Source organism: Pezoporus occidentalis, unplaced genomic scaffold, assembly GCF_034315485.1.
Source record: "Pezoporus occidentalis ecotype Australia unplaced genomic scaffold, CSIRO_AGI_Poc_V1 ctg113, whole genome shotgun sequence".
Classification (NCBI taxonomy): Eukaryota; Metazoa; Chordata; class Aves; order Psittaciformes; family Psittacidae; genus Pezoporus; species Pezoporus occidentalis.
The window spans coordinates 35,672-51,815 of NW_026912918.1; the positions used below are offsets into that span (position 1 = coordinate 35,672).

Consider the following 16,144-nt stretch of genomic DNA (forward strand, 5'->3'; position numbering starts at 1 on the left):
GAAAAAAAATCATACCCCTACAACTTCAAAGACCATAGCAGTTTAGTTTATTACTCTCGATGTCTCTGATTAAGAGCATATAAAATTCATAATTTTCCCTGAAAATGAATAGATTTAAAAACTTTCAGCAACTGGCATTTGACCCTCAACCTCTTTTTAAATCCACCAGCTCCTGCTGCTCCTATTAATAAACATTCTTTCTCAGATTTCCACTTCATCCTGCCATGCTCAAATAGGAAACATTTTTGTTGACTGGAAAACAATTGAATAGGACCAAATGCTTTAGTTCTGCTATCCCACAACATGACACAGAAGGTAACAATAAAAGATACCACTTCCTAAATTAATAAAACCTACAGAAATTAATTAGCTTTTACCCACAGATACCAGCTTCATAGTCAATGTGATTAAATGTAGCCTCTTCTAAGCACATTTCCAGAGAGGTAAGTCTCTTATTCAGAGTACTCCTCCACCTGGCATGAGCTTTAACTATACAAACTTTGCGTAAGGCTGAAAATATCTGACTCTTATTAACATATCTGCAATCAAATTTGCTTTAGGGCAACCAGAAACACCAAGCTGTAACTTCTGTTAAGCAGTCTGTAGCAACAGTGTCTGCAATTCTGATGACACAGCTCATGCAATTAGTGAGAAAATTTGCTAATGCAGTTTAGAGTTTCTTCCATATTTCACAAAGATGGACAACACAGCAATGAGTACATAACATCTGCACAATACCATTCACAAATAAACTCTTAATTAAGTATTTCTGTCCACTAGGAAAAACAGTTGGTAATAGAAGTAATGACATTATTAAGCATAGATTTTTGCCACCAACAATCCTGACAGCATACAACTGAGACAGGCCAGTCTACAGTCCACTTCAAGATTCTGCACAAACTATTTCTCCAAGGTTCTTCACTTACAAAACCTGTCCTACCATCTCTTCAATGTCTTAATAAATTTGATCTCAAAACTTTGCTGAAGTATTTGAACTTCAATCAGAACACCCAAGTACCATACCAACTGAAGCTGCAAATGTTCAGCCAGTATCTCTACATGTCCAGAAAGTTCTGAAAGGTTGTATTTTGATCCTTTAAGAAAAAAGGCCAACAATAATCACTGCTCTACAAGTTTTTAATCAGGCTGTTAGATGTCATTAGCTATGACAAATATTTTATCATGAAAGATTACAAAGGTTAAGACAAATGAAAGCAACTAATTTTTATTTTTCCTGAATTCTTCCACAGTTGTACCTTATAGAATGGTTTGGGTTGGAAGAGACCTTGAAGATCATCCAGTTTCAACCTCCTGCCACAGGCAGGAACACCTCCCACTAGACCAGGTTGCTCCAAACCCTTTCCAAGCTGGCCTTGAACACTGCCAGGGAAGGGGCAACTACAGCTTCTCTAGGCAACCTGTGCCAGGGCCTCACCACCCTCATAATGAATATTTTTTTCCTAACATCCAATCTAAGTCTCCCCTTTGCCAGTTTAAAGCCATCCCCCTCTGTCCTAGCACTACCTGTCCTTGTAAAAAGTCCCTCTTCAGCTTTCTTTTAGCCCCTTTAGGCACTGGAAGCTGCTCTAAGGTCTCCCCAGAGCCTTCTCTTCTTCAGGCTGAGGTCCAGCCTTCTCAGCCTGTCTTCACAGGAGAGGTGCTCCAGTCCTCTCAGCATCTTTCTGGCCTTATTACATCTTATCATACACCAAAGAACCTCGAAGTATAATTATTTCAAACTATCAGTGGAAGTCCACCCATCCTGCATTATTCCAGCTAAGAAGTTATGAACAGAAAATCTTACCATAAATTTTCCATTTCAAATGGAAAATGGCCAGATTGGTCACTGATGAAATCTAAAAAATATTTTCTACTGATTTACTGATGATGTACATGCTTTCACTAAACACTACAACATGCAGCTCTGCATGGCACGCATAATGTGCTCATATTAAATAGACTGACGTAGTTTCCATGAGAATTATTAGCAATGGAAAAATGACAACTTAGACAGACCCACAGAATATAATCACAACATTGTTCATTAATGCCTGCTACCACTGTTAACTCTATTCCAGAAAGTCTCAAGAGGAAGCTAGATATAGTAGCAGAAACTGATGAACTTTCAGCTGCAAGGGGGTGGAAGGGAAAGGAAGCAGACTGATTAGTTGAATAGATTTATTGTATGCCATATTCTAGGTTAAAACCCTGTATCTACTGTAACATAAATTCTTTTGAGTCATTTGACTGTTCACAATTCAAATACAGGAAAACGCTAGCAGGCTAACGTGTTTGTTCAGCAGGAAACCCTTTCTTCAAAATGTAAAGTGAAGAACTGAAAAGCCAAAACTTTGCTAGAATTGTCATACTGTTATTCCTCAAATATGAGAAGGACCTTCTGATGTTCTCCCATCACATTAGAAAAACATCTAAGTCCACATGAGCTACAGAGAAAAATACAATGCACTAACAGTTGAAATGCAGTGTTGTGTCTCTCAAAGATGAAAGACATTATCATACCACTTTCTTCAATTCAGGTGGCAGATTTTATTCTCAGGCCATGAATATTTTCTGACCTTATTTATAATACATCATGAATATAGACAAAACATCTCAAAGCAAATCTGTAAGCAAGGTTTCTTGTTCTAGTTGCTGTATTTCAATGGTCTTTGACATTGGCAGAGTCTACATACAACTAGTTTAGCAAAATGCACTGTAAGTTGACCTGCGCTTCAAGAAAACAATTAAACCAAAAGAGATTCCTTTAGGCTCTTCACGATTCAAATAAAGATCATGATCCTGAAAAACCTGGAGAAAATCATTTTGATTACCATTCTTGCAAATCAAGGATAAAATTAAGTAGCAGTGCTTGTTTAATCACTGCAATGTTAAAAAAAAAAAAAGAGGGAAAGCAAATTATTTGCCTTGTAATAATTTTAAATACAAAGAAGATAAACAAGAGTCTTTGGAAAACAATCTGACTAAAGCTCAAATATAGCCACCACATACATCACCCGATGCAGTAATAGAACAAAGTAAGTGTCATCATTTGCTTAAACAGAAAAAGGAATACATGCCAATTAAAAAAAAAGCCGCAGATTTACAAAACACACTGAACAGTGTGAATTCAGTCACCATGCAAATAGTATCAACTGTTATTGTCACTCATCCATAGACTGCAGCAGTCCTGCCACTGAACCAAAATCTCATTCTTACAATCGGTTATCAGTGACCACGTTGAAGAACTCCAAAAACGATTTTACACTGCTACGTGGACATCATAGATATTTTTGCATTGCAATAGTTTTTTGTTGGAAGTATTTCGCCTTCAAAGCACAGTGTTTTGTCTGCATTTTACTTCCCCTTTGATGGCACAGAGCAGTTCCTACTAGCTCAGGAAGGAAAATAAACTGTTGTTGCTGTTATCTTCTACCACTGTGCGAAAAAATGCCAGGCTGTCCAGCAGTCAACAGACCAACCACAGTTCCTGCTCCTTTTTTATTCCCTCCCAATAAAAAAATTGCTACTGACAACCAATTAAAGCACATGGAAAGGAATGCACTAATACTATCCAGGATTATGCTGGAAACAGTAGTTAGACTGGAGCATAATTCACGAGTAATGGAAATAACTCCTTGTATTTTAAGCTAGCTCTTCCAGTCAATTAGGACTTACAATTTGTATACTATTGTTAAGCTTATTAAATTAGACTAGCATAATTACAAACTGATTGAGCAACAACATCCAAAATTAAAGACTCAGCGTAATAGTACAAGAATTCTGAAATACAGGTAGCCACTTGGACTCCACCAGTAAGTTAAATTCAGAAGGAAAATATGGAAAGGAAGCAGATACCTAAAGGACAATGCATTTCTACACCGGCATCCCTAGTCACAAATAACTAGGAAACAGGATGACTGGCTACAATTATACAGAAACTTCAGAAATATGACCTTTTTAACAATAAGGAAAAACAACTGTTTTGAAAGAAAAAAGGATGCATTATTTTGATCATCATGAAGTATTCTCACCGTTCCATATACCTGCTATATTGCTCACTTATTTCATTTAATCTTGCACCAAAGCACTGTCTACAGAGTTGGAAGCACCAAATACACCAAAGGTAAACCAAACTCTCCAGGAAAATATTAGGCTTCTCCCCTCCTTACATACTCCGACTTTGCAAAACAAAGACGAGTAAAACACAGCACAAATCAGTTTGATATACTCGCATTCTGGCATTACATAGTGTAACATTACTTAAAAAGAGTAAAGAATTTTGTTTTAACTAAAACCTCATCCTGCAAATGAGAAACTGGTATCTTCTTCCATAAGTAACCTAAAAGAATAGCCACCTTCCCACTTCAATAAGCTAACTTCATTTCTGTTTAAAAAATAAACCAAGAACTCTGAGATGACTTAAAGTCTACAGCAAAATGTGAAGGCGTTTTAAGTATTTCAGGATGGGATTTATGGCAGAGTTCTGAAATGGATACTCCTAGTTCCTGTTGCTTTTACTGGAATATTTTTATAGAGAGTCACTTTTTTCCCACCCTACCCTTTTCCTTTACTGAATTTCCACACAATAACTCAGATTCGACCATCACCGGACATCTGAACAACAATAAAAAAAGCTACAGCTGGATCCTGTATTACTCCCAGCTGCACAGGATCTTTGGCTGCCTTCAGAAAACAGGAGAGCCAATAGGAAAACAGTAGGATAACTTCTTTTAGCAGCTTACCTTTGAACAAATTGGTTTTCCATATGCTACTACAAGCTATTTTACTACTTGATGCAAACTGAAGTTAGTCTTACTATTTTTTACCCCTCTTCTAAAAAAAAAAAAAAATTAAAAAAAATATAATAATCCTCTTCAAAAACCTTTACTACAAAATGCCAGAAAATAATCAGCTCCATATGGTCTTTCAAGTCTAACATACCACAGTGGTTGTATCTGCCAAGTCCACCCACCCACAGGCTCCATAAACTTATTTGTATTTAATTTGAATTACCAATTTCACCCAACCTTTCCCCTTCATAACACATTACGTTTTCAGGCCTACAACACAGGTAGAAGATACAAAAGGGAAGTTTTCAGCAAGAGAACAGTAACAACTTACACTGTCTTTACCTTGAATATTAGAAGTCACATTGGAAGGCCTTAAACTAGTCTTCTTTTAATGTTTGCTCTTTTAACATATCACCTAATCTTCTAAAACATTCATGTGATACTGTGTCATTTATTGGTACAAGACCAAGACTAAACACTGAAGTCTTTCCAACTTACATCGCACAAAATGAGAATGAAGAGAGTTACACGTATTTTGATTTAAAACAACAACAAAAAATAATCACTGGGGGTTGGGAAGCTTCCTCCCAGATATTAAAAACAAGAAAGTTACTATATTTAATGCACAAAAATCCACTTCCTAGGGCTAAAAAATAATCAACTCCATATGCACCATTTATCTGTCCTTGCTAAAACATCTACAACAAACTGAAATGTCACAAGCTGCCTAGAAAGGCTGACCTCATTTAATACATAGGAGATAGGTTCAAAACCGTACCTGAGATTCCCAGATTACAGAATTCATCAGCAACACCTATACAAGGAACAAACTAAACACATACCTGAAACCTTTTAGTATCTCCCTTCTGTGACTGCAAACATTTTCCTTGACACAACAGCCATTTCTCTATACTTTGCCTCTAACCTTGGCTACCAGTTCAACTTCCACTTAGTAGGAAACAGCATCTATACAAACTGCAATTCAGGAATAGCAGCACAAACGATAAGAGATGGTGGGAAAACAAGCACAGATATTCTCCTTGCCCCTAGATAAATGTTGGATGCTGCCTAAAAATGTTGCAAGTACGTGATATAACAATTTTAATAAATAAAAGAGTGGTACACTAGGTCAAAACTGACTTGTGGAAAAGCAAGTTAGATAAAAATAAAGCTATGTTGAAAAGTTACTTTTCAGACTATAAACATATGCTTCCATAACAGAGACTACCCATTTATGCATTTATGTGACTGATACCACATGCAGAATGAGTTTTCCCCGATTAACATAGAATTGCCACAGAATCATATAATAGTGAGGGTTAGAAAGGACCTTAAGATCATCTATTTCCAAACCCCCTGCCATGGGCAGGGATGCCTCACACTGGACCATGTCACCAAAGGCTCTGCCCAACCTGCCATTGAACACTGCCAGGGATGGAGAATTTACCACTTCTTTTGGCAACTTAATCCAGTGACTCACCACCCTCACAGTAAAGACCTTCTTCTTTATATCTATCTTCCTTATAGCTAACCTAACAATTTTAAATGCAAGTTTTAAAATGCAAGACTAAACCAAAGATTACTTCAACCAGATAAAGGCTCTCGAAGGAATGCTCCTGAAATATTGTTTGTTTTGGGTGAATCCCAAGCAGAATCCTTTCAGTTAAAACAAACAAACAAACAAACAAAAAAAAAACAAAAAACACCACACAACATTTTAAAAATTAGAACCAAAAATAAGAAAATAATAAAGGGAGAACAACAAAATAATATATAGATGCACATTCACCTACCCCACGAAATAAAGTCCATATATCTACTATAATGGCTCGTCAGCCTGCACAGTTTGTACATAGTAGCTCCTGTGAGAGGCAATCAGAAACAGCTGAGCACTTTATAGGTACAAAAAAGGGGTTAGGCCCATTTGGTCTTCTCAAGAAGGACTTAGAACAGTCCTACGAAGGACCAAGCCCCTAGCTTGTACACATTAGGAGTTTCATTGTCAGAGAACACATTTAACTTGAAAGGTTCTTCCCAACAGTTTCTCCACCACCATCTCTTCTTGCAGCCACTTTAACCTCAACTTTCTGGGAAAACTCTGCTCCACATCCCCTAGCTGGCCAGTTATAAAATACTGAAATAGAAACATGCAGCAGCTTTACAAATTCAAAAACTGCATTTGCAAGTGGTCAAAGTTGTGCTCAGACAGAGTACACAGCCTGGTGGGAAAATTCCTCCTTTGTGTATTAGAATGACTAGGCAGGAAGTTCATTAATCCAAACTTACATGAGCAAGAAAAAAAACCTATTTGGGAATCTGACTACTGAATGTTAAGAAATACTGCTTCAAGTAACCATAATTCTTTATCTTATAATGTCCAATGCAATTACGAATGTCCCTTTTGACAACTACCTGTCTCCTGTATTAAGGCAAAAGGATCTGTTTATGTCCAAATTTAACCCTACAGACAACACTGTTTATGAACCAAACAAGGATCTTAAGGAACATGATTATCCACAGTACATGAAAGCAAAAATGTAACAGCAAATAAAGACTCTTGAATACTTAAAATTAAACAAGAAAACAACCTGGTATTTTGCAATATGAATCAGATAGTAAAAAATATAAATAGATAAAACCCACACCACACATCTCCATGTGAGAAGTTATTAACAAGGCGGTTGTATAAAAACGCAGAGGTGACTCATTAAATGATTACATCTCACAGTTCCTCTCAGATAAAACAGTAAGAGGCAGTTCCCTTACTTGCAGATGCCAATTTTTTCAGCCTTCTTTTGTGCATGCATGTGTGTGAGAATGAGAGTGAGTACAACAGAGACTGGACATATTTCTTTTCCTACCCATCAACTCCTCCTTCTAAAGTATGCCTATTTCAAAAAGTACCCAATTTCAATATAATTTGACTGAGGAGTAGGTATTCCTACAAGCTGCGTGAGAACCTGTAGCTGGGTAGAAAAGCCACTAAAATTAATTCCCACAGTTATTGTTCAACCCTCTCCATACCCTCAGTGACAGATTTGCGGTTAATCATTCTCACACAGCTTTTTTGTTTTGTTAAGAAACTCAAGGAGTTTCATCTAAAAAATCAACAACTTTCTCCTTTTGTATTAAGGACCCGCATCTGCAAAGAACAGAGGCAGTTCCTTAAAATCCAAGTGAGCCCTTGGATGTGATAGCAAAAGGCAGAGCTGAATTCAGATTTCACTTTCACAAATGAACAGATCTTTTATTCTTTTGAAGAATTTTCTTATGGAATTCAGAAGAATTATTGGAATTCAGAAGTTAACAGTCTTCCAGCAAAATCTATCCTTGCTGGTACAATTTCCATTGGGTTGCTAAATAACAGTATCACCTTGCATATAATAGCATAAGGTAACTATTTCTTTTTATTCTAAAAAGAACATCTGAAAATGAGGCCAATTAGTAAAACCACACCGAGAAGCCCAACCTGTACTCCATATCCTAGATGAGATTCTGATTTAGATTTCACAAGGTTCTAGCACACAACATTTCCTGTTAACTCCGTAAGACTGAATATGTCAAACACTTTTTCCCAGGAAATAGTAGATAATGTTTGTATTTGCCTTTTAACATGTCATCTCTATTGTGAAATCTACCCACTTTTATCATACCCATGTATAAGCAGGTATCAGAAGTTCAATGTAATTGTGGAGGCAGCTATGCATCACTTTATTTTCCTTAAGAAAAACTCTGTATTACTAAATAATGGGTTTAAAGAACCTCAGAAAGTAATGAAATAAATGTGACACAGATGTTCACAAGAAGAAAAAGAGAACAAGAATGTTTTTACTTCATAGCAACCAAATAGGTCAAGCAATTTCCTTCTCCAAGCAAATCTCAGAGGACCACAAAACACATGGTTTTCTAGTGGATTTTGTGTGTCTATCCCACTAAGAGGAAATACTGTTGTCCAAAAAATTTGCAATACTATGTTTTCCCATGAAATTGTTCGAATTAAAAGAAGGAAGTCACATGCAATTAAAAACAATTTGCTAGATGTTAAATTTATACAAATGGCATAATTAAATATGCTTTACTACCTAAGTCACGTACCTTTCCTCTACAACATTTTGCTTCAAAAGAATGGACAGTGAAGGAGTCAGAAATCTTTCCTTTCTGCCTTACAATTCTATAAATTGACAGGTTTTTCTAATAAACCAGATGCCAAGTACCTATTTTTATCCTCTGTGAATGAAGCACATAGTCAATATGTCCAAACTTTTCACTAAGTGCAATTCTTCCGTACGTGCTTAAGTACTCATTAACTATAAGGAGACAAAATGAAGCGGACATCATTAATTAGCACTTTACTTTAAAAAGGAGGGAAAAATTCATATAGATTCACTCAGTTGTCACAAAACACTATCCTGCATGCTGGCTAGTCCAATGCAGAAGCCTACAGAAAATGTCATATGTCATCCCATAAACATATTTAGTCTATATGTGTGTTCAAACAGGAAAATGAATATTGCATAGGAGAATGTAATTTATTTCATAAATTTGAGATTGCAAAAGTGTTCCATTTACTGCCATTTTTATTATAACTTTTATAGAGACTATTTTTTGAGAAAGAGTAAATTAGAACATTTCTCTCTTTACTTGTCAATAGCCACTTGAGATGTTAGCATCCACAGACACCAAAAAAAAAACCACAACAAAACACAGGAAGTGGGTGGAAACAACATTAAGAGCTCTGATTTAGACTCATTAAACTTAAGATGACAATTACACAATCTTAAGATATCAAACAAGCCAACATGTCAGCTGGACAGATGGTACTGGATATAGAGCACACAGTATATCCTGCGAGTCATCAGTTTAAATATGATAGTTCCATTTTTATTTGCAAATCTGATTATCCAGAAACAAGATATAGAGAAGAGAGCATAAAATCAAGCACAGGGTCCTGTAAATCTTCACCAAAAAAAAAGTTGGAAGCAGACAGATTATCTTCCAAATGAAAAAGAATTAACAAGATAGGAAAGGAACAAGGTGAGAACAGTCAAAGAAGCCAAAAAGGAGCAAGATTTCAAAAAGTATAGTAAACAGTACTAGAGGCAGCTGGCAGGACAAAGAAGAGGAAGAGAATGTACTGAGTACAAGGGGTCAGGACAAGTGCGGAAAGGACCCAAGACGAACCTGGAAGAGATACTCTTCAGACAGTGACTACAAGCAGCTCTTTCAATGACTTTGAACACAAAAAGGAAATGGAGTGGTAGTGGTAGTTCAAAAAGTAAATGGGGTCAAAGACAGGGTGTGAAAAGAAAAGAAAAGAAAAGCCTAAAGCGTGTTTGCACTGGGAGGGAAAAGAAGGGATAAAAGATAGAAGCAGGTAAGATGCAGCTACAGTATAAGCAAAACAGTTTAAAGCTTTTAAAAAGTTTCTGTTGTACTAGGAAGAGAGACTTAAAGGACAAAAAAAAATGGCAAGCAGAAGAAACCAGAGGAAAGCCACAACGTGTTTCATTTGTCTTGCCTTCAAAAAGTGTTCAAAATCCTATAAAGAAAGGAGGGGAGGCAAAAAATATGATGAGACTGATAAATTTGATGTGAACTGCAGACTACCCTGAAAACAGCGTGTTGCTTCATTATCTGCAGCTGCTCAACTAGTAAAAGCTCTTATAACCTCAGTGATATTAAAAGATTGCAATATCCACTTGATAACAGGAGCACATGGGCAGTCTACTTTCACATGGCTATTACTGTTATTCCTAGACATTATTCTGCAAAGTGCACTCTCTTCCTGTGAGTAAATCCTACAGCTTTCATTCTATAACACAGATGTTATGTTATAGCAGCAATGCTCCCCTAAACCCATGGCATACTTAGTTGCTGAGCCCAAGTCACCAAATACCATTATATAAGAAAACATCAAGTTTGGCGACTGACAACCTCTGGAAATTGTATCAGCAAAAATTTCATGTTTTCTTCCACATCAAGCTAAAAATATTGAACATTAGGCAAAAAAACCCTTAATGTGTTACTGCCATTAACAAGCCCATTTTCTGATTTCATCAGAACAAATAATATTCACAATTATTAATATTTTATTATGGCATTTTTTTATTAACATGATAACAGATTAAACTGCTTGGGAACTAAAGGTTGAGATACTAGTGAGCTGACAGGTAATCTATACAAATACGAGATTAGTTTAGCATGAAGAAGCATTTTATTTAGCAATAAGAGGCAGCATGAAGCTCTACTGTCTGATAAAAGTTATATTTCTGTCATTTAGTTTTTTGTGTTCCTATTCTGTATCTGCTCTTTTTCCTTCCTTAGAATCAATCTATGTGGCTAGTCTAACACTCAGGTGGATTTTTATATTCTTGGCATCTCCCTAGAATGCTATTTAGAACTGCAAGCCCTCCACTGAATACTTCTTGGCACAACTTTTTAAAACTACCAGTACAAGTCATCCACTTTGATGAGTAGGGAGTGAAACATATTTAACATTCTTCTGTGTTAAAATACATTTCTTATTAGTTTCTTTTATTATAAACAAACTATGCAGATTTAGTCTTAAATGCAGAGCAAATGTCTGTAACCATGAGGAAGCCACATACACTCTTCTATCTTTAACATCTACTTTTGAAAGATAACTGCAATGTAAAAAGAACAGAAACGATCAGGCTGCTCATATCTAAAAGTGAGATAGTTTATTTTAAATCGATTTTAAAACTTTCTTTCCTAGGAAAAATCTGGGGGTGTGTGTTACATTTAACAGCTTTACCTATAAATGGATAAATGCTTTGTCCTGCAAAGGAACAAAAGTCATCTTGCTAAATTTGGTTTGGCAGCAAATCTATTCTTCTGAGTACTCTGCAAGACGATCTGGTCTCTCGGCCTAGTTCCTCATGAACGTCTGTCTACATAACAGAATCAGTGCTCTACCTGGCATCATCCCTGGCAAGTACAGCCAACTACTAACAGAGCTTGGCAACTGAACTGCTCTCTTCCCAGAAAAAAAGCTTCAAAATTCAGAAATAAAGCAGAGTTTGGGGCACAGCAGAGAAACCTCAATACCACAATTAGTGCTGTAATCTGGCCTATTTGTCAAGTAGAAGCAGGATTTTAACTTTTTGGCATGTCTGTTTAGAACCCTTCATAGAGACAGCTTAAAACAAACATATATACAAAGCTGGTAAGCACTCAATCTTACAGTCTTTTCCAAGAGGAATGGCACAGAGTTGAATTTGGGAGGCTACAAAGCTACCGCATAACTAGACTCAAATGCAGAAAAACAAAGAGAAGTACTATTCTGCGCTTCCAGCACTGTTTTTTGATGCTATACAGAAGATCACTTACTGTTTAGCAGTACATAGCCAAAGCACTTGCTGCCAACAGCGCTATTCAATATGAGGATCATAGTGCAGTGGTACCCCCACCACATAACAGCAAGCATGTAAGAAAAGCCCCAGTCAAATCACAAAAGATGTGGGTTTAAACCAAGTGAGGAGAGGGAAGAAAAATTTCCTGGCTTAAGTAAACCACAGAGATATTTTAATCAGAACACAAAAGAAGGTTGAGACAGACACCAACTGACTCGGATCATATCACATCAATAATCCATGCATAGAGCCTCTGCTGAAATCAATGGGAGGCTTGTACATAAGTGGATTGTATAATATAAACGCATGCCCCTATTTAGGGCTCTACATACAAAACAGAAAGAGCTACTAAGAACAATTCTCTTAATTAACATTTCTTTTCCATCAAGTGCTTCTAAAATAATAAATCCTTTACACAGCTCTGTTTTCATTCACAGTTTTTATCACTGTGGTAGAACAACTGACCCCATTTGACAAATACAGGAACTGAAGCATAGGACACAAATTAAACTGAAGAGCAGGCGCAGCACACAAAACTGAGCTGGGAATAGCAGTTTACCTTCTGAATCACAGTTTAATGTCCTAGATATTTAGATGTTTGTCTAGTTCAAGTCTCTAATTAGGGTGATTTTCTGTGCAGTCCTCAAATAATTTTGCATACTTCCTAAAGTACTTGTGAACAGAGATATGCTTATCTCCAAGTTTCCCACTCAGTAACATCTGATTTGAGGATTGCAAATGTCCTGCAGAGGTTCAAAACACTGTACTGCCCTAGTCAAACTCCTAGGCCATGAGCCTCACTACTCAGCAGCAATGAAGGATTTTAAAATTGACTGTCAAATCCATGCTTTCCACGTGCTCTCTATTGTTAGAAAATAAATCAATAAAAAACAAAACAGCAAACTCTCAATTCAAAATACCAAGTAATTAGCTGGAAATGACCTAACTAATGCTGATGTTCCAAATTGACAGTGGTCCATAAGAAAATGTCAGACTGGATCCCTACTCAAGAAAAAAAATGAATACTCAACAACACTACAACGTAAAACACCAAATACACTGACTGCAAAAAAATTTCCAGTCTTACTAGTCCATAGTTGTCTTACAATGAAGTCACGTAGGGAGAAACATGAACTGTACTGTAATTTGACCCCACAGAAGCAACATGTGTATTAATGAGATATATGAGGTTATAAGTAATACTTTCACTCTCATGCTAGGTAAAAATCCAGCTTCACCTATAGAACCAGCCTTCAGCTAAATATAAACTGTCTCTTCCCGAGGTCCTGAGTGTTCTCCCTCCCATGAAAATCCAACTTTGAAATGCTTAACACCTTATCAAAGATTGATTCAGCAATAAGTCCACCTTCTAGTTTACATCTTGCATGTGATTAAGTTCTATATTACACAGAGTTAGTGCCAACAAGTGTGTTCATCTCCCTTAACTACAGATGCAAGTCCATAATACTATGAAAATAACATATTTTGAGTTGAATGAGCTTTCTGCTCTTTACAATTACAGCATTTAACTGTTTTGAATAATAACTTTTCAGGACTGTCTTGTTTTGTCTTTTCAGATTTGTTTTAAGAGTTCAGTCTATCACTGACAAAATGAGCAGAAATGCTACTGAGAAACGGCCACTTTTCCAGACAACTGCTTGAAGAATAATTTTTCTGATTCATCACAGAATTTTTTTTTTCAAGTTGTCAAAACAAACACCACACCCACTTGATTTCCGAGTTCTGGGTAATTATATTTAGAATTAGCAAGCACCGTGCAACTATTAATCATACAAGGTTTAGCCCTTACTTTACCTATTTAGACATCAGCCAGTGCATTCAAACGCAGTCTGTTTAGCATTTAAGATACGGTCTCATCACTTCACTCTGTACCACCGCCACAGTCACAGAGAATATAGGACAGTCCACTCAAGTCAATCCCTCCGCCCCAAGGCAGGATCAGCCACCCCTCAGTCACCACAGCCACCATTATCGCTGATGATACACAAGAACTGGTTATTTCGGGCAGCAGCTTTACACACGTACTCACAAAATACATTATAAATTAAAGGAGGGAAGGGTGTTGCACGTCTGCAGCGCCTTAACTGGGACGGTGCTCAAGCCGGTCTCCGAGATAAAAATGAAGGATAGAAACTCCCCCAAGACGCGAGTCGGATTTTCTAAAAGTAGTATCTGGCAACATGAACGCCTCTGCAAACAGTTCACCTTGTTTAAACTGGATGAACCACCCCGTGATTATCACCGAGCCTCCATTAAGATGACACACACAAACAGAGCCCTAGCAGAGCTCAATTACTCTGTTCGCTGCTCGCACACTACAAGACACACACTTTCTTTCTCTTCTTTTCCCCCCTTTCCCCTCTCCCAGCAGACGAGCAACTGCCCGCACGAGCACGGCGATGCCCCGGGGCTGTCACCACGGCGGGGCCACCGGGAACCCCTGCCCGGCCCGGTCACCCCCTTTGTGTCCGAACCCCGCCGAGCCAGAGCAAACCCGCCTCCCCCCTCCCCACCTCCGCCTGACCCTTTCCGGCCGCGGGGGCGCCCGCCGCGGGGCACAGAGCCCCCATTGTGCCCGCCGGCGACAGGGCCAGCCCCACCACGACGCTCCCCCGCTCTTGGGTGCTGCTCGGTGCTCGCTGTTACAGTCCCTCAGCGCCGGGCAGGACGGGGACACAACAACGGCGGGCAGCTCCGCACAGAGGGAAGGGCGCGGCGAGTGTCACGGAGGAATCGCCACGAGTGTCACGGCCTCGGGCAGGCGAGCAGCGACCCCTCTTCCCAGGAGCGGAGCGCCTCGGTCGCCTTCCCCGCGCCCGCACTGGCCAGGTGAGAGGCAGCGTCTCCCGGCACAACCCTTCCACTCACCGCAGCCACCTCCGCCGCCCTCTTCGTCCATGTTGAGGCCGCAAGCAGCGCGCTCCGCAACGGCCGCAGCTGAGAGAGGCCCGCGCCTCAGCACTCGGCGCCTCGCAGACGCTTCTCCTTCTCCGCCGCGCGGCTCTGCCCCTTCCCTCTCCGCCCAGTCCTGCCTCAGCCCCAGCGGCACCCGCCGCCTCGGCCCAGCCGCCCGCCCCTCTCATGTGACCCGCGGAGGAGCGAGGGGGGGAAAGGCAGGCCCGGCCGGCCTGCACAGCCGCCCCGCCGCTACAGGGTCGCTGGCCATCGCCGCGCTGCCTCCTCCCCTCAGGGGGCGGCAGCTCCCTGGCCGTGCCCTGTCGGCGGAGCGGGACCTGGGGACGGGGGTTGCCTCCCTTTCGCCTTCCTGCTTCTCGTTTTCGTTGTTCCCACCCGGCAGGTTTCGCATGGTGCGGCCTGGCAGCGCTCTGGCACCTGAGCCGACTCCCCTCTGGACTGTCAGGGCGGGCAGGGGGCGAGGGCAGCGGGAGGAGCCTGGCCTGCGGGGCAGCGGCTGGCTAGCAGCCTGAGAGCGATAGCGGGAGGGGCTGAGGGGAGTCGTCGAGTCAGTTGGATTTCGTGTCGGTTGGGGTTGTTTCTTGGGGGTCTGCGGTGGCCAGAAAATGTCTGCAGAGCTTCTGGCTCTTTTAGAGGGGTCTAAAGGGGGCAAAGCGCAGAGGGTGACAGGAAGGCGAGGGTCGAGCTGGCTTGAAGCCGCGTCGTGAATTCGGACAAGGTGGATCGAGTCTCTGACCTGAGGCGTATGATTTTTTGCATGTTTTCTTCCAATTATTGCTTTCTCCTTGTTCTTGGGTCCGGTCTGGTGCTGGAGGGGTGCTGGATGCATCCACTGCAACAGGGGTCATGAAGAGCCTTGTGTAGAGACTCTTTCCCCATGTGTAGCACAGGGGTTTGCATTGGTTTGTGTTATCTGTGTTGGTAACAGAAAGGATTTGTCTGCTTACTGCCTAGGAGTCAAAGGATCTGTGAGATTTCTTAAGTTCTCAGTAAAGATCGTCAGTGACATATCATGGGAGTCCGGATATCAGCCGTCTTCAAAGT

The 16,144-nt window shown here is 39.8% G+C and overlaps 1 protein-coding gene across 1 annotated transcript in view; it reads right to left on the reverse strand.

Annotated features, from left to right (window-relative positions):
* CYTH3 (cytohesin 3) overlaps window positions 1-15,263 on the reverse strand; it is a 48,294-nt gene extending 33,031 nt beyond the window's left edge. Inside the window, exon 1 of the mRNA XM_062634160.1 lies at window positions 15,053-15,263. Within this exon, the coding sequence (XP_062490144.1) occupies window positions 15,053-15,083 (31 nt within the window). The 5' untranslated portion in view covers window positions 15,084-15,263. The remainder of the gene's footprint in view (window positions 1-15,052) is intronic.
* Between the last annotated feature and the right edge of the window lie 881 nt (window positions 15,264-16,144).